Genomic DNA, 27,496 nt, shown 5'->3' with positions numbered 1-27,496 from the left:
CCAGAATTTGTGGTGGTGCTTAAATGAATGAAGTTATTGGATACAGCCGGCTTTGAATTCATCATGGGAATTATTATGCATTTTGGAAGTTTTGAGGCATCACAAAAGCACATGTGTTGGAGTTGTGACCGGACAAGGAGAGATTTGGTTAACTGTCTCTGTGATTTGTATCCTTCCCAAACGTAAAAGGCAAGAAACAATTGGCATTTGATGGAAGAAAAACTCGTCCAGTATAAAAAGTTAAAATTTACCCAACCCCAATCACAGATTGTCATGATTTCATTTACCTTGTAGTATGTTTGATGGCCAGTAGATGTCTCTGATCGTCCAGTAAAACAATGTGGATGTTCTCATGCTGTTTTAAAGGATATATAACCTTGGGATGTCTGCACCAGGCTGTAACTAATCTGTGTTAACAACAATCTTTAAAGAAGTGCTCGGATTTAACACATTTAGTTGCATCTAATGTCAGCAATAAATGTGTTTGGCTTCACCCCACTTTGACAACATTGTTGGTATAGGCTGGAGGTGTACAGTATAGGAGGGCCAATAACAGTCATGGAAAATAATATCAAATAAATTAAATGTTACATCGGTTTTTCAACACATCTCTTTTCTGATACAAGTATTACAAATACTGATGTCACTGATGCTATTTGTAACAATCACTCTAATAATTAGCTGCAAATACTGATATTAATAACGGTTTATTAATATTAGCACGGTGATACTAGTTGGCTTGAGTGTATTGAGAATCACAACTGCCCTCCAGTGGTTAAAGTGAGGAACTGCAACATTACGTACCAGCATCAAGCAGCAAGTACGTAAATAAAGGTGGACAAAACATTCCCAACTATCACACAGCTTTGTATTGAAATGCATTTCACGATGCAGGGGTATCTGATAATGAAGTCTATATTATTAATACAGATTAGCATTTGTGCTAACATGCCTATTTATATCATTTTATTTCATTAATAATAATCTCTATAAATATCTGTAATATTGCCACTATGTGAGAACCCAAACTGACACCCCAATCTGCCGAATTAATGAGATGTTACATGTCATCTGACCATTTAGTTCCTCTGGGTTCAGCATTTTTTATTCATACTTTTTGTCCTGTGGGAGGATTTAAGGACAGTTTTCAAAGAAAAGCAGGTGTTAGCATTTTATTTGATCTCCCTTGAAAGAAAAACACAGATCGATAGATACTAATTAATTCATTCAAACTCAAACAGGAGCAGGCAAAATTGTCCACTGCCATACAGCGCACCTGATGACTTTTGATGCCAACAAAATATGGAGTGTACAAAAGTGAAATATGTATGACGAACATTCAGGAGAAAAGATCCCCTTCTGTGCCAGCGCTTCACTGAAATGCCCCTAAACTGACACCTACGACATAAATGCAGTCGTATAAAACGTATCATCATGATCTGTGCACCCCAACTCTACACATTTTTGCAATTCATAATCTCAAGGCAATTGGTTGAGAATGGTTGTTACTGGATCTTTAATTAATTTGGCATTCTATATCTATTAATAAAGGACAAATCATTGCATTGGCCTTTAAGGCAGTGGAAACAATGTGGTTCAGACAAGGTCAGAGATGTTTAGGCAGAGGAAATGATCTGCTAGTCCCACACGGCCATGTTGACTGGAGAGGTTAATGCAAGATAATGAGAAAACCTCAAGTGGAACATTTATGGGATTATATTACACTCACCTTAGCGTCCCCAGAGGGTGCTATCATGTACCATCTCATTTCAATCATGTTCTTTTTAATGACTAGAATCGAGCCAGTGCACTGATGTAACTTCACTCAGAATTGGTTCAGTTATAGTCTCACACATTTAGACTGTGACAGTACACAGGGGTGTTCAGTTTATGTCCCCGAGTTCCAACAGCGAGGAAGAGACTCCTGTGAGTTGTCAATACCATCTCCTGTCTTTCTGTGTAATGTCTCCCACGTCCACATAAAAAAAAACAGAAAAACACCAGAAGATTCACAACACAAAATGTGAAATTCACAGTGTGAGCGTGCCAGAGCGAGGGATCGATTTGTCACTTGCCCGTGTGATTTATGAACCTTCTGCTTCCTTCAGACTACACACTGACCACAAAGGAGAAATCCACACTTGCTTGTCACAGTCGCAGGGCAACAAGGCGACGCCCTTGTGTTGCTACCAGTAATCCCCTTTCACTGTTGCATGACATTGTCTCTCATGACTGCAGCTGAGCATCCAGCTCTCCCAGGGGGACGCATGAAATAGATAATATTTTATCCTCCCTGGTTTTGTTTTTTGTGCAGAGGAAATAGACTATCTCCCTGGAAGCTGCTTGATGGACCCTCTTTTCACAGTCCTCATCATGAGGCGTCAGATTAAACAAAACAATTCCACACTGGAGTGAACACATACGGTCTACTGCAGTGCCCCCTATTCTCTATCAGCGTGGGCTGGAAAGACCAACTGCCCTGAAGCCATCAGTTATGTCAGATGGCTACCCACAAACCTCTGAGACGGATCCTTTATCCTGAAAGCATAGCGTGATTTAATCTGGCGTAAGCATAAGGCGTTCTGAAACATGCGGAAATGTGGATCTCGCTTATAGTTTGTGCATTCCATGTTGAAAGAGCTTGATCCACGAGGACACGTGGACACATTGTCTCCCACCAAACAATTTAAGATCAATAAAGGACTAAATTAAGTGACTGTGGAAGCCGGAAAAACTCAAATTGATTTACTCCGACAAGCTGCCTCCTTCTCTCATCTTTCTTTGGCTTTTTTTTTTTTACCCATGAGTACAAATTTGACATCATTGATGGCTCGGTACTTTACAGCACAGTACTAGCCTGGTGTTTTCTATAGTGATCAGTACTGTGTTGTTGTAAATATCTTTGCAATACAGACAGTAAGTGTTTTTACGATAGGTTATGCATCTGTGGTGTGTAGTATATATATATATATATATATATATATATATATAGTAATATAAAAAATGTTGAAAATCTATGTTGAGTAATTATACTCCATAGTTGCAATAAGAAATATATTCATGCAAGAAACCAAAAAAGGGAATGTCCTGTAGTAACTACTAATACTGTTACATATTTGATAATTGTAATTAATACATAATTGTACTCTGGTTATGGATAAAATAAAATAACTAGGCACTATAGGCACAATGTATGATTAGGCATTATATGTTTGAGCAAACTAATTAAAACTTTACCATTTATCCGATGAAACTAAAATCAGCAGCAGAATATGATAATAATAAGAAGTTTATCATTTTCCATTCTCTACGACTGTTTTCTTCTTTTTTACTTTTTATTGAAATCAACTTGTGTAATAATATTCAGAAATAGTAAATAAGTGATGTCATGTTACTCATTAGTTATAATAATTATGTGTATATATTCACAATTACAGTCTCTACTGTACTTCCTTTACATGAGTATATTATTGGCTATTTTATGAGGTTGATTACTTTTGTGTACAAAACAATAACTACAGAAGTTAATGCTTACCTGACAATTACTGTATATAATCGTAACTAAGCATTTTTGTACCAACAAATACTAAATAAATGTTATTAAAGTCAGGACATACGTTCGTGGTACTAAACACAATTACTTTGATACGTTAATGATTATGTTACTGCTGATTACTCCGATTTTTTAAATATCAAGTGACTGTGCTGTAAAATAAAGTGCTACTGCTATATTGGATCAAACACATCATGTTCCACAATACATTATGTTACATTATCAGTCACGATAATTGATATAGAATGAATATTAAGCTAAAAGTGGCACCAAAAGAAAATGGCCACGTGTCTATTTTCTCCTCCAGTTTATAAATCTTTCATAATCATCCATTTACTTTCAATTAAGCACGCACGCACGCACACACGCACGCGCACACACACACACACACACACACACACACACACACACACACACACACACACACACACACACACACACACACACACACACACACACACACACACACACACACACACACACACACACACACGTTTGTAAGTCGTGACCCTTTGAGTTGAGGAGCGGTGGCTGACCACCACAGCAGGAGATAAGGGTGTCGACTCCCTCCACGGAGAGGAGTCAGATAAGGTAACTGATCAATACAGCGAATACACACCATGTGTCACAGCATAGCAAGGTCATCATGTCCTTCTGCCATATCGCTGGCGTTAGGTGCTGGGGATCCGATGACTTCCCTTTGATTGGCACCACAGGAGGGTCTGGGCTTCGTTGTTGTGCTTATCTCCTGTTTCCACAAAGGACGGGCTGGCACGATGGCCTGAGGCGTGGAGGACAACGTCAATAAATAATCCAAGGGCTCTCCTTCAAACAAACAAGAAAACTGGATAATTATCACAGAGCTAACATAAGCAAAATACATGATTATCCAGTGAGAGAGATAAAAGTCACAGTTAATCACTGTGAAGACGCTCCTCTGCCCGGTTTCATTGTGTCGACGTTGCCTTGAGGGATGGGCAGAGACGGGCAACACTGTGTCATGTCGGCACACACACAGCTGCTGTTCCACAATCCGAGTGGATTCATTGTCTAGTACCAAATCTTTCTGCAGCCGCTAAAGCCATTTCAGAGAACAACGCACTCTGGAACGGCCATCTGTGGAGAATCATCTGCAGATAAATGAGATTAGCCTGTCTCCATACCACATCAGCCTCTCAGGTGTGTCATTCTATCACTCCTCTGTGTGCCACAGATGCAACATGAGCTTCCATTTGCTTTCGCCGTCGTGTCTTGGCTACGCACCAGACCTGCTGTCACAAAAATGAGTAGCTGTGGGTTGCCACATAAACAGATGCTGTGAGGGTGGTGCACACTTTTCAGAGGAGCCGGCACCTTCTGCACCTGCAAACTCAGACAGGAACACATGTACAATCATTTTTTTAAATTTCCTGACTCTCAGAGCTGGACATGCTCAGGCTCGACTGACTGATTAATTACTAGTATTTTGTTTCTGTGATGCTTTTTCCTCTTTTCCCCACGTGATTCAACTTAACGAAACATAATTCAATCAAAGAAAGTGCCATTTTGAGTACCTCCCCAAATCTGAGCATTCATGTTGTCACTGTTTATTCATTAGCAATCATCTGGCTGAGTTTTCTCTCGTTATGTTTCTTCACACACCCACACGCAGATTGTCACTGCTCAAATAGCAATCTGGGACGTTTCTTTGTTTTTACCCATGATGCAGGAACACGCACATGCACATGCACGCACAGTCATTAAAAACATATTTTTTTACAATTTCTAAAAGCTTTATTTTCCAAAATCCATCCCTTGTCCTCTCTATGGTACAGCACTGTAAATATATTTTTGTTTTTTTCATCACTCCATCCATGCGTACAGTGTTTCCTGCTCTCTGGAGCTATGGAGGGATACCCTGAATGGATGGTCATGTTAGCATTTGCTCAACCTGTCACCCCTGAGAAGGCCTGGCTAATGTGACTTTAGGATATTGTCTAAAAAAGGCCTTGAATTACATTATTAATTCAGTCACTGTCAACAAGGACAAAAAAAAATCTCACTCAAAAAAACTTTTGTTTTAAATATTTTCTGTTGTACCTTAAAAAAAAAACATCTTGGCAAAACCATGTAAATAAACAAACAAAGAACAAAAGATAGCAAAGCATTTTTCCTTTCCCCGTATGCTGTACAGAGCCTACGATAACGTAATTTACTCTCCTCTATAATAGCAGTTGATTATGATACAGATAACAATAGCAACTCTGATAAAATCTCTATAGTTCCTCTATGATTTCTACATATAATTTGCCTTCTCTAGATTATTTATTTTAAGAAAGTGTCAGTTCTTTAGGTCAGAGTTCCCGCTGAGCGATAGAAACAAACAAACAGTGACGATTAAAGGCTGGCTGGTTCACTGAGTAGTGCGACTGGGGAGAATCACATCAGTATGGCCTCGCTTACCCAGAAAGACTTGGTGGGGGGGGGGGGGGGGGGGTCCTTAATTAAACAGAAATACACATACTGTATGATCAAAGGTTTTGTAGAAGCACTAGCACTGGATGGCAATTACAGGGCTTTTACGACAGATGGCACTGCTGCATCACACACAACAATACATATTGCACAATGAAAGAATGCATAGGATTTGCTCCATTACTGTAATGTAAGAGTACATGATTTGGTATGACTGTTGAAAGAAGGATGATGTTTACACTCAGAGTCCTGATGAGACCATGCCAACAGTTTCATTTTTGGCAGAGGGAGGGCTGAGAGTTAGTAGATATCCTGGGTGGGGGGGGGAGACAGCACGCGGGCATGAACTGCAATATAACAGTTGATGTTGCACTTGTGACACTTATCCCAACAACTTGTCTCTGACGTCATTTCGCTCATACAAAAGTCCTCCCGCGCCACTAAAAAGTGAAACGGCAATGTCATATGGCGCTGAAGCACCCTCTCTGCAGAGCGAGAGCAGCTATAAATGGAAACGGCTCAGCTCCCCCCCCCCCCCCCCCCCCGAGTCACAACATGTGGAGACGGACCGCGAGCATCGAGCATCAGGGGCAGCACCGACAAGGACGGCCCCTCGTTTCAAATGGCAATTCAGAGTTGGCCCTTGGCTGTGTTGGAGTACATAATACATTGTTACAGGTGTGTACAGTATAGAGTAGATAAAGCCATCGACACAGAAAACACATCATAAACATGAACATACTGAATGTATTGCTTTGAAGTTGAGACTTGTCTTAGTTATGGACAAACCATAATGTCAACGATCCCAGCTGATTGTTGTTTTTTTTCTTTCAAATTAAATTGATATGCAAAAACATACACCTATAGGGCAAAACAAAAGGTGAATATCAACACAATTTCCATTGCTTTTTTAAGTAAAATCAGTTTTAAGGTGCTTTTAATGTGGTTGCCATGGCACTGTGCTTTGTTCCCTCCCACGCTGTGCGACAGGATGTCAATCAAGAACTGGTTGCGCAGCCTCCCCACTCACTGTCATCCAAACTTTTCACTGAGTTCTGCAATCCCATCAAGTCTTCAAGTTATCCATTGTGTGTTCTCATTGTGTGTGTGTGTGTGTGTGTGTGTTAGTGGACGTGTTTGTGTTGCTCCTCATCATCATCAGCATCATCATCAGCATCATCTCATGCTGAAGCGAGGCGACAGCGTGGTGAAGGAGGAAGGGAAGGAAAAAGAGCAGTCACGAGGGGAATGACATGATGGCATTTTGGGAATTTAAGACATCCATAGCTGCGAGAATGTTTTCGTGGCGCTAGCTTGGCGAGAAAAAAAAAAAAAAAGACTCCAAAGACAGATTTGCAAATTGACACAAAGTCAAGTTGACAAGCTGACCTTTTTTGTGACCTCAATGAGCGCTTAATCCTGCGGAAAAGAATTAAATCTGGAGGGTTATGACGATGGCTGTGACTCAGAGAGTAAAGTTTTAATATATGCAGGTTTACATACCACTCACAGGACTGTTTGATAATCGCCATAACCAACATGAAACGTGACAGCAATTGACCTCAGATGGTCCTTTAAGATCGTTGATTGAAAACACTGATCAATGAGAGAGGTTTGTCCAGCCATATGAGGAGGCCTCCGGCACAGCTGCTTTAATGACCTATGACCCTCCCACCTTTCAGGAAACCCCCAAACCAATAAGTTAAAAAAACGTTTTAAAAGAGCATCAAGTAAAGGGACCTTATTTTGTGGCAACCACACTAAACATACATCTAGACGTGTCTATATTTTTTCTCTAATAAATTACACAACAATATAATAATCCAAACCATGTTGACCCATGAAATGGCTATAAAAGCGGCCTCTGTGCACCAGTCACTGTCTGGAGGCCTGTCCTGCTCCTTAGGTCATGATAAGAGGAGCAGAAAGAAGGCATGATGGGGGATCTTGGCCTTTACGATAGGAACAGCTCTCAGGCCTAATGGCCTACGGAGCATCAGGACTTGTGCACTCTTTCCATTTTAAGTCAGGCGGGCTGCATAGTTTGCGTGTGGCCTTTTGTCATGTGGGTCACACTAAAGGAGGGCCTGGGGTTTGGTAAAGGGACAAGGGTGGAGCTCAATCAGGAAGTGGGTCAAGTCTTTAGTAGGGGGAGAAGATGAAGGGTGTGTGTGTGGCCCGCAGCGGCCCCGGGGCAGGCCGAAACAGTGCAGGGCCCAGGAAGGGGTGCTGGATGAAGGTGGTGGTGCCCACTGGGTGGCGCAGAGCCAGTGGGTTAGTTGCCATTGTGCACAGAGTTGGCTGGGTGAGGTGGGGGCTGGGCAGGAAGCCAGCAGTGAAGGTCTTGGTCAGCTGCTTCTGCAAGGCCAGTTTGGTCTGGAGAGGACAGGAGGGGGGGGAACAGTGAGAAGTGAGAGAAGAACAGTGAGGGCAAACATGTTCACCAAACTGGCCCAAACGTAGAGGAATGCATCTGTATACGTTGCTAAATATCATACATAACTGGACTCCTGATTGCTTTTTGCATCCTCTCTATCAAGGAACAAACTAAGAAGTTTCATGATACAAAGAGTCTGAGAAGAGGTTCGAGCATCAGAAATGAACGGAATCAACAGGCTAATGTCCATCCATAGAGTTGCAAAGTGGGAGGTAAATGTTTCAAATTTGTATTCAAACATGACCCTCAAAATGAATTAACATAAAAACAGAATAATTAAAAGGGGACGTATCATGACAACTCAGTTTTCAGTTCTTGTGCACATACATTTGGGTATGTGGAGTGCCTACCAACACACAGACTGTGAAATAAGTCAACCCAGTCAGTTGTTTGTGGGCTGTCTAGATCAGAAAACATGTGATTCAACCAGCCAGTCAGATTTGGCTCCCCTTCTTATGTCACATGCAGGCTCATTGGAATATACCGCCCCCATCTGAGCACCACCACCCGCGGCTTGAGATCTACCTTTGCGCAGGTGCACCATATTTTTCTCACATCCAATCAGAGCAGACTGGGATTTCAGACGGACGGTAGGAGAAAAATAATGTGTTTTTTAGACATTAAAGCATGTAAACAGGTTCTAGTAGAAACCCAAAAGTATGAACCTGAAAATGAGCATGGATATGTCCCCTTTAACAATCATGTGCGTTTATGTCATGGCTCCCCGTTTTAATTATTTCAGTTTTGTTTCTGAGAAATCATGTTTTGTAGTTCATTTTGGTGAATGCTACGATACCAATGAGCCTCAGTAGCCTTTGCTATAGAGCAGCAAATTCAAAATGCTTCGTCTTTGAATTTGTGAACAAAACACAATGTCATAGTTACTCAAATAAAAATGGACCATGAACCCAAAAGCGAATTGATTCAAGCGGCAGATTGTATCATCACATTTCTCAACAACGTATTCTTTAGCTTTATCATCTCGTTAATGGTGCATGTAATAGAATTTTAAGCTCTGTGGCTGGATGCTTTTACTCAAAGATCCATAGGAGTCGACATTTATACATCCACAGCCTTGTACCTCGGACTTTTTACTTAAGAATCATATATTTCAGAGAGAGTTAGAGAGGTAAATGAGTACACAAACCAAAAAGAAAGATCAGAACTATCCCTTTATTATAAACATTATTTCTTCATGCTCTCTGCTCAGTCCCCTGCCCCGTGGCCAGGCCTAAAGTTCAGCCATCTGAAGCCCCCCGCCCTCAAATCCAACCCCAGACTAACCTGTGAGGAGAGGGAGGAGAGGGAGGTGAGGGAGGTGAGGTTGTACTGGCTGAATGCTTTCTTCATGGCAGACACAGCCACGCCTGCATAGCCACTCCATCTCACGCTCTGTAGGATGGAGGAGGAGGAGGAGGAGGAGGAGGAAGAGCATGGGGAGAAGGAGAGATGGGGAGGTGTGTATATGACAGGAGCAGAGAAGTGATTAATCTGGAGTGCTGATTCAGGCTGCTGATGTCAGAGCTGGTCGGTTTGGGAGAGCAGGACTATAGACTAGTCTCAGGGGTAGGGAACAGTGTGCTTAACCTCTATGACAGTACAGGCACACAAGCATGCTGAGCAATGTAACAAGATCTGTGTGTGTTTCTTCACTGTATGTCTGCTCGAGCTGGGGTCAAACCAGTTAACTGTAACTGGAGATGAATTAAAACCGGGGTTTAAAAATGCATTCATTTACAAGCTGGACTGAATTTATTCCAATGTCGGCACATGTTCTGCTTGTCTTCCTCGAGTGCGTGTGCGTGCACTATGTGCATGCGTGCATATGTGCGGGACGGTGTTTTGTTCGTCTGTGTCGTTATGCTGAGACTTACCGCTAAGCTGGTGCGTGGCTGGCTCTTGCTGTGGGGGGTAAATTTGGGTTTGGGTGGTTTTCCGGCCAGCCTATCCTTGTGCCTTCTGCTATTCATGTGCTGCCGAGACCAGCAAAAATACAATCAGCGAGCTAACAAGCATCTGCCGTACCACAGTGGTACAACCGCAAATGTTATCTGCCGATTAATAATGGATACATTACACATCGAGTATGACTGAAGTCCACAGACATTACATCACTTTACTTTCTAGGGCTGCCACACAATCTCCTTCTACTGGCTGCGGTACTAACAGGCTTATGTCCTCCTGGGATAGAGGTTGTTTATGTAAGACTGGTGGAATGCATTTACAGGCTAAAGCAGCCAGGGTGCTCACACATGTCAGCATATCCTGTATCTTTCCATCATTCCACTGCAGCGTATCGGCAAAGTTTCCAGGACAATCCCTTTACTCAGATGTAGTATTTAATGAACATCAAAAGGGGAGAAATTGCCTCCCGAACCTGGTTTGATGCCAACGTAACCAGAAAATTAAATAGAGGCGGCATTAGTAGCTTGCAATCTTGAGTGGTAAACTAATGCCTGCTCACTGAGGGGCTTTGCAGTTCGTCATAGCATCAGATGGTATCTGTCTAATGTAGAAAAAATAGCTGCTGCTTGAATGTACTCAGCAGTCGCAACCTGCTTTCAATGGCTTCATTCACGTGGCTATAAATGAAAGCGCGGCTTTGATCTACGGCATCCTTCGTCGAAGTGATGCTAAAATAGTCTCTTGGATTATGTAAGGCCTTTGAAATCCCATTATAGATATTTATCATGTTAATACACAGCGCTTGTGGTAGCTTTTATAAGTGTAACGTCGGAAGTCAGTCTGGTTTAGGTTCAATGTGTAATATCTCTTCATGTGTACGGTAATTGCTAATCATGTGCAGGAAGTTCTGTGACCACATCATCTGTCTGTGGAGGTGAGTTAATTATATGCAACATTTTCTCCACTGCCTGATGTGATTGGGCAAGAGTGCTTTCCCCGAACAGAGTCAACAGTGCTTCAATGCACTTTTAAACAAAATCGTATCGGGTAAGCGACACTGTCACTTAGTATGCCGTGACAAATCTGCACGACTTCTCAAAGGCCCCCGCTTCCCTCCTCATCTTTCATTTCATGCAGCGCGGGAAGGAGAGGAAAGTGCCAGAGTGACAGCTCTTGCAGTTTTGTCCTCCTATTTTAATACTTTAATAGCAAAACAGTTCAGATCTCTTCTGTTGCGCTAAAAAGTCAGGTCATAAGTTTGGTACGTTGCCAGTGCTTCACATACACATTTCTGTCCATGTCTTTATCACATTATACCACCTGGAATCATTGGAATCATTGGAATGACGCCACATCCACTAGTTTGTACCAACTCTTGTCTTAAAGTTGACCAGTTTTACTTTTACAAAGGCCGCTGACAAAATCCACAACGTAGATAGTGAAACATTAAATGGTGGACTAGACGTAAATACGCAATACAACCTAAATCTTCATGTTTCTTTTGACACTTACCTGGCTAAGCTGGGTCTCAGAGTTCACACAGATCTCACACACTTCACACTGGTAGTTCTTGCTGGGCACCCCGACGCTGCCTTTGCTAGCCAGCCTCTTGCTCTTGCAGCCCGCACGAGCTGCCACCACCTTCCCCCTGCGCCGAGGCAGAACACTGTGACCTTCCAGCATCAGCTTGTGCTTTGTGCCTGGTGGAGAGAGTAGAGAGCTGGCAGGTTTGTTATGGTTCACATTAAATAACATTGCAGGCATTTATTTGACGCTCAGCTGTCCAACCAACCAAAAGTCAGTACCAAATGGAGTCTTGAATTAAAAGCCCTTTACCACTGTTGTGTGCTTCCAGTTGGGAGATGGAGTTGACTGTGACTTTGCAGACAGGACAATGGAGGTGAGCCTTGCTGTTTTTGGGGTCCTTGTCCTCATCTGTTTGGGGATCCTCCTTTATGCTCGACGTGTCCGCATTGCTGCCTGACTCAGTGACGGGGCCCACGGCCTCGATAGCCTCTGGGACTTCGGGGGCGCCGGTGTCTGAGGCAGTCTCTGAGAGGTGTGAGGAAGGTGATATCTGAGAAGGGGAAAGGGTGACCAACTCCACAGAGGAAGCCTCAGACACTGGTGTCTGCATAACTGAGCTCCCGGGACTCTCTTCAAGCTTTTCCTCCAGGTTGGCTGGTTCTTGGTCAGACTGAAGACCTGCATAAAAAGGTTGAAATGGAGGATAACATCAGCAAGCTGTGGTTCATTTAAACCTGCAATAATTTGTTTGGCGAACAGAAAAAAGCTGTGAACGCAACATTGACATATTATCACATTTTAAGCTGATATTGGGGAACTTATTAGCAGTTGTTTATTTCCTTTCCTTTCTTTGTTGTAGCTACAGGAAAAGTATGCGAAGGCTCACAGTGGTTTACAGTGATGCCATGAGGTTATTGCTTCAGGATTCCCAGATCATGGCATAGTGCCAGTTAGTGGGATTGAACCAAAACAGTAAATATATGCTAAACAATGAGCTAAAGTATGGGTAGTGAAACAATTATATTACAAGTTATGTAACTTAACATGTTTTGGGTACTTTTTTGAGTAATTAGTGTTAATGTAATTGATTTCTTTCAATATATAATATGTAGTTGATTACATTTTTCAAGAAACCTGCCCAACACTGACTATAAGCTTTTTTCATCGCAGTTAATATAATACCAACTCAGCACGATGTCTGAAAACAAACAATGAGTCTGAATAAATCCCATGCGTAATCAGCACAACTCTCTTTAGGTTGACTGAACTTTTTCAGGGCAAATATAAAGTCGGCTGAATTAATCTCCAAATAACCATTTCTCTTTTTACAATATTGCAGGCAACATTAAGAGTGCTTTTCAAGTGCTCGCTTTGTGTCATTTTCTGATATAGTATCAGCCTATCAGCCTTTGTTTTAAACAATGTGGCGCAGACTAGATTAGTTTTGGTTTGGGCAAGTAAATGCCATCAGCTTTCTACATCCCTATTCAAATATCAAGTGGACCCGGAGTCTCAGTCAATACAAACAAACCCATCGACTGCCGGGCCCGGGTCGACAAGTCACTGGAGTTCCATTACACATCTCCCCTTCACCCCATTGCCCTCCCGAGGGAGTCACACACTTCACCCCCAGAGCACTTTGCGCTACGCTCGCTGCATATCTCCATTTCATTTAGTGTGCTTTCTCCCCGCACACATTCACAACCCTCTTCTATCCAACTCTGCTCCATTGATTTTCCCATTCACGTCTCAGAGTGAATTCATCATTGGAGATAAGGGTCTTCCTCTCTCATTCCCGTTAAAGAAAAAGAGCAAGATTAGACATCCCCCTCGCTGTAATGAGAGTGACCCCTGAGGGATTTGAGCTCCTCTGTTGGGGACGGGGGTTGCGGGTAAGTATGATCCTGAGCTTATGTGAAAGACGGGGCCACCTGAGCAAGTCTCTGGAGGGGAGTGATATTGATCAATTGACTTAGCTGGAACCTTACAGAGGAAGTGACATGGAGGCTGGTAGGATTCAAACCCTCAAAGACTCAGACCCTGAAGGACCTCATTCAGCAAACAATCATTTTAGCTATCCCAGCTGAGGTTAAGATATTTATATTTTTTAAACAGTAAAAAGATCATCAGTGAATCTTCTACTCTGTTACGCTACGCTGCTGAAATGATTGGTCCATTAATCAAGCACTCAACAGGAATATTGATAATCATTCCAGCTATATATCAAGCAACAGTGTCAGTTTCATTATTTCTTTCTTCTTCCTCCCTCGGTTCTAGCTTCCCCAATGTGAGGATTTGCTACTATTCTCTTTTTATATTATTGTGAATTAAGGGTGTCGCAATATACCAGTATTGACTTTAAACGTGATATTTAAAAATGAAATACATGTTAATAATACACATACGATGTTCTGTAAATAATCCGTTGCCTCATATATTCTCTCCACTTCCCCATATTTGTATTTTGTGTGCAATAAAATAGACAAAGCACACAATAACCAAAGTAGAGGATGATTTTCTCAACATTTTTATAGCCTAGATATCGCGACAACCTCGCCATCATGATTTTTTTTTTATCACGATAACCGTGTGTAAATCTGATATTGTGATAGCTCCATTGTGAGTTAAATCGAAGCTTTAGGTTTTGGATTGTTGTTTGGACAAAACTATCAATAAAAAAAAAAAACACCTCTTAAACATTGTGAGTATTTAAGGAATTTTAAAGTCTGAAAAGATGAATTGCTTCATTGAAGACTAACCCACAGATGGATTAGGGTTTATTATGGAAATAGTCCTGAAGGGAAGTTGTGAAAAGATTCTTGGTCAAACATCCTGCGAAACTGAAAAGAAGTTTGATAAATACCAAGACTGTTACACATCCTCCCTTTGTTTGTCTATTGTTGTCCCACTTGCTCTCTGACCATCAACATGATGAGAGAAACTGCCACCAAAATTGACAAACTGTCAGACCAAAGGCCAGCGTATTGGCGGTGCCAGCAGTGCCTCTGCGGAGTAGAACTACACAGCTGAAAATTATGGATATTTGGGTCAATGTTATGGAGGCAATCATCAGTTTTCTTTAACTTGAAAATAATAAAATCCATGTTTTAACCGTCCAATTAAATACGACAGGCTTTTAGAGTGTAAACACATCTGAAGAGACCTCAATTCGGCAGATTGATCCGTTGAGAAGTTTAACCAAAGCCAAACAGCATTTGAATATGAATATCGGACTCATTATGCACATGCTCGCATACGCATTCAGACAGCGAGCACTCGGTTTAGCAGGCGAGCGCTGATCCAAGGCAGCCTCAGAACATAAACAACTTCCCGCGGGGGAAAAAAAAAAATCCTTGCTTTAAATCATCATTTCTACGGTGACAGACCGAGTCCCCGTGAAGACGGTTCCAACAGCGGAGTAAATCAAAGCAGAGGGTGATTGATGCTTGTCACGATTGATGCAGGCCCTCTGTCTCTGGGCACCAGCCTGCTGCGCTCTCAACTCGCTCCCTCCTTTGTCGGTCTGGAACATGGTTTATAAGCATCGATTGGTCCCTTTGTGCGACTGAAGACGTTGTCTCTGCTCTTTCCCGTCTTCCCCTCCTGTATGTAGGAACTCTTAATGAAAGAACATCTAGAGGAAGTCAGAGATGCTGTAGGTGGCTAATAGTAAACGGACAACATATAGGCCATCCCCATCTGTGACGAGGTTGTGTTGGTACTTGAGCAGTTCAAGGTCCTGCGTTGTGGCCCTGTCATTTTGCTATTCAATCTATATTATATTATACGTATGTGTTCTGCTATTTCTCCGCGACAAAGCCGAAATGACCAGGTCCATTGAACTCCAGCCAGCAACTCTCAGTCAGAAGGTGGTACATGAATGGTAGAGGCCTCCTACGTCTAAATATGCATCGGTAGATATTTGAACGGAGCTGAAAAGGCTGCTCTCGTGGGTCTGGGTCTGTTTATTGTGAGCCAGACCAAGAGGAACAGCCGGCAGTTGTGTTATTGGTTCCTGATGGCCGACAATGTGGGCATTACCCTCCGACAGCTCCACCAGCCTTTAGTTTCATGGCAGACATAACTCATTTCATAGAGTGTTAATTTGGTGCGCTTTTCCATTACAGGTTGGCATTGTGGTGCATGCTACCACTGGCTCGCACTGCTGCATTTCAATTTCACATCAGGCCAATCACACAATTGGGCTTATTAAAGAGTGTTCCTCCTCACAAAATGGCCTTGAAACTGTAAAATTATTCACAGCATAAAAACTAGCTATGAGTTATCTACTTACTCTTTCCTCTGACCCCTCTTTCCCTCCATGTTCTCTCTCTCTCTCTCTCTCTCTCTCTCATCTTATCTTTCATTTTCCATTCATCATTTCGTTTCGTCTCCAGTGCTGCTTCCCTCTTTCAGAGCTCTCCTTTGCAACAGCGGAATATTAAAATGAGATTTGATGAGAGTGTTATCAGGCTCACAGTCTTTTGTCCACTTTCTCCTTTCTGAAGGAGACGGTTAGTGCCCAAGGCGAAAAAGTGTGCATGTGTGAGCGTATCAACGTGCACATGAGCCTGTCTATGGGGGGCTCCCTCTGCGCAGCACCTTCATATCTCCTCTCTGATATTCCATCTAGCATCCAAGTGCATTTTGAAATTCTGCTCAGATAGTGATCTTCTGCGGGGCAGGGGAAATGGAGGAGAGGAGAAGAAGGAAAGTAGAAGAGAGGGAGGGAAAACTGCTCCCCTCTCCCATCACCTTGGATGGATAAATGAAGAGTGTGGACCCAGACGAGTGCAACGCGAGAAGGTAATGTGCTCACTCTGCAGTCAAAATGACATCGAAGCAATTTGTGCACTCCGAGTTAAAGTTGCAGCCATGTGTGGAGAAGTCAACATTTGTATTCTGCTGAAAGGAAACCAGTGCACTCCTCTTTCTTCATCGAAAGTTAAAATGTCTATATTTACACCACCGATGTGAAAACATCTGAACTGTTTGGTCAAATAAGATAAGTGCCTTTGATTTCTTTCAACTTTAGTTTCGACTATATTTTGACAGCCCCTGAAAAGTCTCACCACTATTTCGCTCCCTCTCAACTCAGCCAGCACTGTGTGTCATTATTTTCATGCTGCACAAATACACCAATTCTGGTCCGACAACTACCCTCTCTATCTAACCGAGATAGATAGGAGAGAGCAGGGGAGTCAAGCAGTGGAAATTAAGAAGCAAAGGGGGTAAAAAACGAGCCCGGTGAGGCTTCCATCGATCTCAGCCAGCCCCTTTATTTACACAACACCTCTTGCTCCCTGACATCCCACAATCCCACAGCTTCGGAGTCCACCATCCATCACAAGGCTCAGGGACATAGGGCCGGGTCAGAGAGGTTTTAGGGGTATCGTGTGGGTTGAAATTGCTGAGGTGTGAATGCACAGAAACACAGAGGATAGGAGGGCGAGAGGGCGAAGGATAAGGCATACGGAAGATGTAATCTCATCGAGTAGTGGACGGAGCAGAGGGACAGAGATAAGGGAGGCCAACATACGGAGGAGGAGGAGGAGGAGGAGGAGGAGGAGGAGGATGGAAGCTGTCAATGATGTGAGGAGGAGGATAGAGGGATCATCAAGAGAGGCTTTCTCTTTACTTACTCGCTCCCTCCACTGAGCTTGTATCCATGAGCGCAGGAAGAGCTGCCTCGGGTGTGGACGTCTTGCAACTGTCACGATCTCGTCCCCGGTCTTTGTCTCGGTCTCTCTCCCTTCCTGTGGATGAGGCCTCCCCAGCCCGTCGCTGCCTGTTCTTCTGGGTCTCCATGGCTTTGAGCTTCCGGGCGTGCTTGTGGCCCTTATAGTGGGCCTCTGCTTGGTTCTGCAGGAAAATGAGAAAAAAAACAAAAAAAACAGGTTAGGAGGAAAAAGCAGAAAGGAGTGTCTGACTTAATGTATTGTGTGGAGGAAGGACTGGAGCCCACGTGCAATAAATGTTAAAATGCACGGCTGAATATTCGCTTGCAGGCATATGCAGGCTGCGAGGACGCGAGTCTGTTTCCACCTGATAACGGCGCTGGCACATTGGGAGGCCAGAGGTATAATTGCATGCGTAATATGCAACAAGAGTGAGGATCCCATCTCCACAACTACCCTATTAATGTGCACTGTGAGAGTCAGCCTCTGCAAATCCTACACACGTGGCAACACATAGACACATCTGAGACAAATCAGAGGCAAAACACTGACTGCGATGCAGCAATAAACACGTTCACACAAATTTCCCTCCGGGTGGATGGAGATTTACCTTCACATTCTCATCATTCTCACGGTCCTGTTCAATCCGAGAACAAAGCCCCCTGTTGTCAGAGCAAGCGCGGATACATAGGAATTACAGAGAAATCAATGCAGAGATCACTCATTAAAAGCTAAAACAACCTCCAGGGATCAGCGCTCATCAGCTCCCGGCCTCGATAGGACAGTTATAGAGGGAAGAAGCAGAACTAGAACCCGCCGGCTAAATGAGGAGTTTTGTTTGAATTAAATCCAAAGTGTGCACAACTTAAATGTCCCCAAATAACCCAGAACATAGAGACTACCGAGTAATATGGTTATTTTCATACCCTCAATATTTAGGTGATAAATGGATTAAGGGTGAAGGATTAGGTATAAAATACTCTTTTTTTCGGAAGGGTGTTTTGACATGTGGAGCTCGGTAAGTCTTTCTTCCACTGCTGCAATGCTTCCTTCCAAACTCGCATCCAGATTTAATTCTTCGAGAAATAAATCATGCAAATCCTTGCCAAAACAAGTTGAGCAAAGGTTTTGGACTATATTTTGAAGGGCTCCTAAGTGAAGAATAAATACATGCATAAATGACAAAAGTTTCAGTCGGAGCAAAATGCGGATTCCTCTGATTACCTGAGCATTAACAATACATTAAGTCCGGGGAGCAATAAATAAGATTAGTGTCTGCTGTGCACAGATCCAAGGTTCCAGGTGCACATACATGCCCCCCAACCACAGCCTCCAGTCCCACGTGTTAGCTTAGCTCTAATGTGAACACCAGCAGTCCGAGGATGGAGTTAAACATGTACACCTCACATTAGCGAGCCTAATGGTGTGACATAGTGGCAGCCTATGAATAACGTGGCTGTCAAAGTGTCTGTAAAATACTTCAGCGCATCGTGTGACTGATCTGCCGTGAAAAGGCTTCGGAGATTAGCGTGATGTGACGAATTCAGCCAGCGCCTTCTCCACCACCAGTCCCCTCCGTCCAATTGAGTCTCAGTGGAGGCAGAGGGACAAGCTGTGAAATGAGCTTTGTTTCTCACATCACCATCCCGTCCAGCAGGGTACAGCACTCTTTCTAAGGGATCCTTCATTGTCCAGTGATTAAGCCATCCTTCGGCTAAGAGTAAACACTGGACTATATCTGGTGCATAGTATTCTATTTCGTGGCCGTGGAACATGCCTCCCCCATAGCTCTGATATGGTGCTGAACCCTCTCTCCCAATAATGACTTGCTTGTAGCAAAAAATATAACAAAATGAAGTAAGCAAACCAAATGGCAGATCTGTTTTGTTTCATGTCTTTGATTGTTGAAGTGCACATTTCCCCGCAAGTCACTAAAAAGTGTAGGATTGGTGGTAATCATATGTTGCCTTTAAAACATCTGCCAGTCACAGTTGTCTCTGTGTGCTATAAATACATGTAGCCTTATTATGTTCTATTATGTTATCACAATGTAGGAATTAGAAATATGATGAACAAGAGGAAAGACATCAAATGAAAAAATGTATGCAGGTACAAGAGTCGAAGACAAACTGAAAACTCTCACTCAAACACACATACACACACACACACACACACACACACACGCACACACGCTTCTTGAAACAACATTCAAACAACCTCAAGCCCTTTTCAGAAGCCATTGACAGACAAAATCCCTCCCATCTCCTTGACTGTTAATGAAAGTCGAAAAAACCCTGTTCATAACAGAAATACCTAACACACATTAACATGCAAGATGCCTCGATAGCAACACGTCCTCAAACCATTTAATTTCCTTTTCTGGATTGAAAAGGGGTTTTTATCTTCACAGCAGAAAGGGCCAAGGCAACCAGAGGACCCTTGACTGCGCAGGTGTTCCTCTAGTGTGAAATTAAAGAAATAAGTTGCCATTTTGGGAAATATGCTTCATCATCTTCATCATCACATATGGTGATAGTGATGACAAGACTCTCGGGAGTTACTTTATTCAACCAAGAAATAGTGCGGCACACGACCCCCTATGAAACCAGGTTAGTTTAAAGGTGCAGTTAGGTCTATTTTGTCACCTTTGGACGGAGCCAGGCTAGCTTACTGTGTTTTCAGTCTTTGTGCTAAGCTAGCCGAACCAGCTGCTGACTTAACATACAGACATGATAGTGGTATTGATCTCTCATCTCACTCTCTGCAAAAAAAGTGAACAAGCGTATTTCCCAATATGTCAAAAGTGTCATTAGACAACACGTATGTGTCGCCAGAATTGTGCTCTTTTGCACCTGTACCCACACCCAACAGTGATGTCACAGTGCACTGACACACCCTGGGGTGCACCTTTATATCACTGCAGGTAGGTGACCAGTTGAACCAATGGAGGTCAGCAAAAACAAGATTTTCAGCTGCTGTTAAGTTGCTCTTTAAGGTCGATTTGTGCTCTACTGAGCAACAGAGAAAGCTTATTTTTTCCCCCCTTTGAGAATTATGCGTCAGGATAACTTGGTATAATATGTTAGAAAACTCTGAGGAGGGTACATGGAGGTGTTAGGAACGTATTCATGGTCTCACAGAGACAGATAAAGCTACAGCCAGACCCGACACTCCTCTTTAAGTCGGTGTGCAGCGGCAGGGAATGGGATTTTCTCTATAATGGGAGAGGAGCACGTCTGAGTCTCCTCCCCCCCCCCCCCCCCCCTCAGCTCCCTGTCCCCTGTGCCTCAGCCCTTCTTTGAAGATGGAGTCCAGAAAAAAAAGTGTGTCTCTGTGTGTGTACTTTACAGTGCCAGACGAGACGTCTTAAGGCCTTCTGGACTATTATCTATTTGTTTATGTGAATATGCATGAAATGTCATGGGATGTGTGCCTGTGTGTCTATGTGTATGTACGCGTGTGCTCTAGTGCGCATGTTTGCCAGCCTACAGTATTGTGTGTGTTTGTGTGCGCGTGCTTGGAGTGGCAAGGATGGGAGAAATGGAACGAGGAGCCGAGACTGCTGCTTCCTGCTGTGGCTGCTGATTGTCTCTGCTCTTCGCTGATAAACGACAGCTCTCCCTGCTGTCTAATCCCTCATACCAAAAACAACAGACACACAGATCCCACTGAAAGGGAAACTTTAGACATTTTTTTTTTTTTTTTTTTTTTTACACATAACTAGAACAAAAACAAAATGAGCAACTTTAACATTTACATAAATTTACAGAAAGGGCTCCGCTTCCAGTTTTTTGTTTTGCATACAGACGCAACGATTTGCTTATTCACTCTCACACACACACACACACACACAAACACACACACACACACACACACACACACACACACACACACACACACACACACACACACACACACACACACACACACACACACACACACACACACACACACACACACACACACACACATTCAGTGGGGATGAGAAGGGCTTAAGTAAATGAGGGGCGGCCATATTTTCAAAAAGCAACATTCAAGACGATTGCAGAAGCACAAAACAAAGCAATTATTCTCTCTGAGTATGACACACTTTTTGGTACAGATTGCATTTATGTTGTAAATCACACAGTCTGGCATTTCGTCTCTTTCTCTCTTCTTGTCCCACAAACTCTCTATATTTCTCATAAACACCAAGGCATATAATGCCACTAAAACCTTACCGTCGAGTTAAAGCGCAGGTGGCAAATGTTGCAGGAGATAATCTGTTTCTTCTTGAGGGGCTGAGGGACACCAAATGTGTGGTTGATCACTGCCTTCTGGACAGGGTCCATCTGAGGGGCAGAAAGAAAAGACCAGTACAAACCACGTCAGTTCTATCAAATTTTGATTTTCCCAAATGAGAAATGTCACAACTCAGATGTGAGGTTATTCCCCAGACAGACAAGATTCAATCCTCGGTGTGGCCATACTTTTATATCCTCTAGTGCAGCGGTGGGTGGCCATCCTTTTTTGATTTTGGGCCATATAAAGAAAAATATAAGGAGTCACAGGCCAACAGTGAATGTGTAGTTTTTAACCAGTTAGCAGAAATAGCCACTTAACTGATTTAGCTACAGCAGAATGTAATGGGGAAATAATGTTATTTGTGATAAATGGTGAACATTTGGCACCAATGTTGAGAGATATATTGAGGATAGACAGCTAATCCCTTGTTAGAGATGAAAGTTGGCGAGCTAACACAAATGCAGTCTAATACATCAGTCCTGCAATGAACGCTATCTTCACAAAGGTTAAAATGTTCAGTTTTTTGTTGAATCTGTTTTAGTGAGGCGATGTTTCAACTGTATGATCATCTTGCTGCTGGATGTGTGTACCTGTGATAGCTGAGCAGATGTATTGCATGAATCCGGAAAAAAAAATGAAAACTTCACTCAGTGAATTAGCATGAGGTTGCATGACCCTGTGATGTGAGGGGAATATCTCAGTTTCAAGGACAGTGTGCGATACTCAGAGCTTTGTGCATGCATGGAGTAACTTGACCAGTGGACGTATTTTATTTTGTTACTTGTTATAAAAAGAGAAAAAGCAGAAGTTAAGAGTGCCACTGACACACTTCTTATGACGCACTAGAGGGAAAACCAGCTAGAAGAAATAACCAGCTCAGAGAGGAGTGGCCTACTTTATGTATTTCAACTATACTGAGTGTTGCTAGTGAACTGAATACCGAATACCGAAAACCAGAGGTTGTCTTTTTCATATTTATTCTCTGCGCAGAGAAGGTTCAATCATCGCAACAGAATGTGTACAGTCTCAGTGAGGAAGAACCCCGTGTTAAGTGAACGCGCTTTCTTTATACAGAAGGAGCAAAGGTGGGGGCCAATGTTACGTTATGTGACATTTTGGTCTCAGACTGCGAGAAACAACCGTGAAAAACAAACGGCCAGCAACGAAAACAAGCGGCCAGACGGCCTTGGCGCTGGAACATTCTCATACAACACAGTTACAGGTATCTTTGCGCGCCGGCAAAGATACCGCAGAGAACACAGTGAAGTTCAACCGAGTTCAGAGCAAACTAAGTAGAAATATATACTTTACTACATATACTATACTACGAAGAAATATCTATACAAAGTAGAAATATATACTAAGTAAAAATGTACCATTACAATACACAACAACGTCAACAGGTGCAATCAATGAGCCATCAGTTCAATTCAGTAACAAGAATAACTACTTCAACACATATGGCTTAGAGAAATCCCTCACCAATATAAAAAGAAGACAAACAGTGCTCGGCCCACTGACTAAAGATGATCAGTCAGCAGTTTATACATCGACGCCTCACATAAAGATGGCCTCCCTTGAGAAGGTCTGCAGTTTAATGGCAATTACACTGATGATATTACTACTCCCACACAATTTCTTCATGATTCCTCAAACATTTTTATCCTATAAGACATATTTTATGTAAGCACCTATGAAAGTCTGAGGGACTACTGGTTTTAATGTCACTTTATTGTGCACCTGAGTACTTTTGTGTTAAACAATAAAATTGGAAGAGAAAACTATTTTGATTTCAGCAAATCTGTGGCCGTTAGCTGTTGGTTCTTAATTGCAGACACAGTAAAGACAGGAGACATTCCACTGGTGTGGAATCCGTTTTGCTGTGTGTGACTGGTCACTGTGTGTCAGATTCACTCTTCACTCATGCATTGCAGGCAAGTAATCATCGGGGTTATCCCTGCTTTCACAGGGCGGAATGCATGAATAGAGCTCCACCTTTTTGTTAATTCAACATCCAGACCTCAAAAATGGGGCCGAGCCAAGACGGGCCTGTCACGGCCAGGCCGTGCCTCCTGCTTGTCCTGTGTGTGTGTGTGGTATGGCCAGGGCTCCGACCTGGTCTCCTCCCGGCTACCTGATTACAATTCACCTCACCTGCCCAGTCAAACCAGCTGCACTCCATCAACTAATCAACTCAACAGTATATCTACCCCGGTTCTTCATCCACTCCTCGCCAGATCGTTGTTACAGCTCACGTGGTAGTTAGTCGTTCTTGGCCGCGCTGGTTTGAGAATTATTCAGAGTTTTTTCCCAAGTGTGCCATTGCATTGACCCTGTCTCCCTGTTCCCGCAGTTTTGTTCATCCTCCTGGTTCCCCAGTCTGCCTGCCCTGCCTCCTCCTGCCTGGATTCCATCCTCGCCCTCCCTGGATATTCCCGCTTTGCTCTGGTTGTTTCCCCCCTTGGTTACCTGGTTAATAAACCTTTACACCCATACTCCCTGGTCTGTGCCTGCGTTTGGGTCCACCTTCACACCCCGTGACAGGGCCCCATGCTCACAATTAGTCACAATGCACTGGTGTCCAGGATAGAAATGGTAACAATACTGACAACAATGGCTCCTAAAATTGTTCTTTCTGACATAAAAATGAACATATGATGCAAGTTTAAGAGAGAGTTACACCCACCCAGAACGCAGGAATTTCCCGTAAGTTCAAGGAGTATTCAGAGATCTGATGGATGATCTTTGCTGCTTTAACGGTGCGGTTGAGTTGTGGCTTTCACTTCCATCGACTGGAGTTATACTTCTGTGTTAAGCGGTTACACTGTACCTGTGCACATGCTTTCGCAAAAATGTAACTGCACGTCAGGGCTACAAGCGACAATGGTTAGGACTGAAAGAATTCTGATTGCTCAGCTTAAGGTGCTTGTATTTTCTCATTCAAGTTTCAGATTTCTTTGAGAGATTGTTGAGAGTGAATGAATTTGCAGAGGTAGAGTAGTCTTCTGTTTTTCAGGAACACACATCTAGCAGAGCCGTTGCACTGCAGATGGATTCTGCGAGTATGTATGTAGCCCCCCCCGCACCATCGCCCTGTATCACAATGTACATACAGTTACTGTGGCGAACATAATTCAAGCATGATAGAGGCTGATCATGTACAATACATGGTGAAGTGATATCAATCTGATGCTTGATACAGGTATCTATAGGGCGACTCCTGTTAACCTCTTATGTAGACTATAAATTCAGCTTTAGTCTTTTTCTCTCCAGACAGACTCTGCAGGATATGTAATATTGTTCTTAACACGACTGCATTGGCCTGTTGCTGCAAGCCTCACTACAGCTTGTATTTAAATGTAGTTAGAGTTCATTGTAATCCCAGTTATGTGACTGTCTAATACATTATGAGTCAGTGCAGCCCAGAGGGAAGCGTTTGGAGAGGGTTTTGGGCAGACTAATTCAATTTTAACCGTCTGTAAATAGACTGCAGACAGTCCCAGAACGGCGTACTATAAACAGTCGAGTGAAAGCCGGGGCTTCATTAGAAGGTCTGCATGCCACAGCTGATTTCATTGTGGCACCCTTCAGCGTGGTATCGCATAATAACAATCATCTTGGATCGCTCCCAAGGCTGGCCCGGGGCCTGGCCCGGTCCATTCCTCTGCTCGCTTTGGCAGAACGGTGACCGCAGACAGCGAAGTACTCACACAGAGTTAGACCGCTCACTGGATCTACACCAGTGGCACTACAGCCTCAGTGGCTCAGAGATCAAGGAGCGTTGGTGTATTGATGGCAGTCAGGATGACGCGCTGCCTTGATACGGATACACAAGCCTGAACAGCATCAGATCCCTTCGTTCCACACAAAGAGTTGTGCCATGTCCAAGGCGGAGTCTGTTTACTACGGATTCCTCAAGAAGGCCAGGTGTGAGAGGGAATATAAACACACCTGACACTGAAACCTCCACGCTGAAGGTCTCTCCCTAAGGGCTATATTGGCCTTTGTTGCTTTATTTTGGCCTCTTCTGCCTCACTCAAAGCCACCTCTGGGAGCAACTGACTTTTCCCTTCACCAGCCAAAGCCTGACTGTTGAAACCTAGCTCTCCCACTCCTGCTGCCCTCTGTCCGCCTTAGCAGGGCAGGTTGCTCACAGCTATTTGTTTTAGGAACCAAAGAATGTGCCCATTGTCCGTCTGTAGCCATCCTGAACCAACTGCTATAAATGAGTCTTTTGTCCAAGCCCTCCGTCCTCCCCCGCCATCCTGGTGCAGACAGAACTTATCCTGCGCCTGGGCGGCTGAGACCATGATGGGGCTTAATGGTAGGTAGAGAGAAAGAGACACACAGAGAGAGGGGGGATGTAAGAAGGGACACCAGGGGAACCGGAGGATATTTAGTTTTGGAGACAGGTGCATTTATCTTCCCCCCTGCACACGTAAAGGACAACATGTGCCTTATCAGGGCTAAGAGAACCCGGGGCTCCCCGTTGAATGGACTTTGTGATTAATGCCACGGCTGCGCTGTCAGACTGTGTGTTATGGAGGCTAATCATCTCCTCCCCGGACTGAAGCGACACTGATTTTACTTTATTTCCACAGTTATAATTTCTGCATTATGGTTGTGGTGGATTCCACGTCCTACTGTGAGTTGTATTCTACTGTATATAACAATGGCTGAAAGACTGAATACCATTGCAACTCTGTAAGTATGATTTTATGCATTCATTAATATTCTTCTGCAAGAAAGGTTTCTAATATGACTGCTTTTGTTTTTTTCTAATCAAAGAAGCATGAGGCCTTCTAAATTCTCGAATATATCAGCTGTGGGTTGCCAGGAGTTCTTTATATCAGACAACATAAAGGCTAGAACAGAACTGCAAGGCCAAGACATTGATTTGAGAATAAAAACAGCAATTTCCTCACTGAAACATAAGCATTACAGAGACAAAACACTGACCAGAGAGCTGCCCTACTGCCTCCACCACTAATATAAATACACGAGTGTGTTAGAGGAATTAATGTTGCCATAAAGCAGGTTGGAGACCCCCTACATACACACATTCACATCATACAGCACACGTTTATCCACCCCCTCACACATGCAACCAGCCAGTAGTCTGTGTGGCCCTTCCTCTCTCTCTCTTTCAACCTTTTTCCCGCTTGGTATGAAAAGGCGTAAAGTGTATGCTGGAGCGAAAGCTGTGGCTTATGTTTCATTTACAGACCACGGAACTGGAGATGGTTTCACAGTGTGCGATGAGTGAAGCGAAGACACACAGACACACACACACACACACACCCTCGTGCACAAGCACACGCGTGTAAAACTAGGATCAAAGAAATCAGAAGTGCCTACACACACATACACACACAAAACGACAATGGGTATAGCGCTGGTAAGTAAAGGATCAAAGATACAGGCTTTTAATTCCAGGCACAGAGGCAAGGTAAGCACCGAACAGTTTGCTGCCGAGGCTTGGAACCAAGTAATAAGGGTCTCATCTGTTGAGATGCTGATACTGAGGTGACAACTGGACTGCTCAGAGGTGAAACACTGCTTGAATAAAGATTAGCATCCCAAACTGAAGGTAAAGCCCCTGCAGGGACAGAGGGAGAGTTTAGGGGACGAGTATTTGAGGCTAAGGTCTGGCAGAAT

At 43.4% G+C, this 27,496-nt stretch overlaps 1 protein-coding gene across 1 annotated transcript in view; it reads right to left on the bottom strand.

The window, feature by feature from the left end:
- Positions 1 to 6,540: 6,540 nt before the first annotated feature.
- Positions 6,541 to 27,496, bottom strand: part of znf385c (zinc finger protein 385C) — a 73,057-nt gene continuing 52,101 nt past the window's right edge. Inside the window, exons 3-9 of the mRNA XM_076085553.1 lie at positions 21,775 to 21,885; positions 17,519 to 17,738; positions 12,186 to 12,554; positions 11,862 to 12,049; positions 10,319 to 10,417; positions 9,729 to 9,836; positions 6,541 to 8,383 (exon numbers count right to left, since the gene is read on the bottom strand). Of these exons, the coding sequence (XP_075941668.1) occupies positions 8,150 to 8,383; positions 9,729 to 9,836; positions 10,319 to 10,417; positions 11,862 to 12,049; positions 12,186 to 12,554; positions 17,519 to 17,738; positions 21,775 to 21,885 (1,329 nt within the window). The 3' untranslated portion in view covers positions 6,541 to 8,149. The remainder of the gene's footprint in view (positions 8,384 to 9,728; positions 9,837 to 10,318; positions 10,418 to 11,861; positions 12,050 to 12,185; positions 12,555 to 17,518; positions 17,739 to 21,774; positions 21,886 to 27,496) is intronic.

This window comes from Anarhichas minor, unplaced genomic scaffold (genome assembly GCF_050575085.1).
Source record: "Anarhichas minor isolate MPS153535 unplaced genomic scaffold, ASM5057508v1 ptg000007l, whole genome shotgun sequence".
In the NCBI taxonomy this organism is placed as follows: Eukaryota; Metazoa; Chordata; class Actinopteri; order Perciformes; family Anarhichadidae; genus Anarhichas; species Anarhichas minor.
The sequence above is the reverse complement of the archived record's forward strand: the minus strand, read 5'-3'. Positions and strand labels throughout refer to the sequence as shown.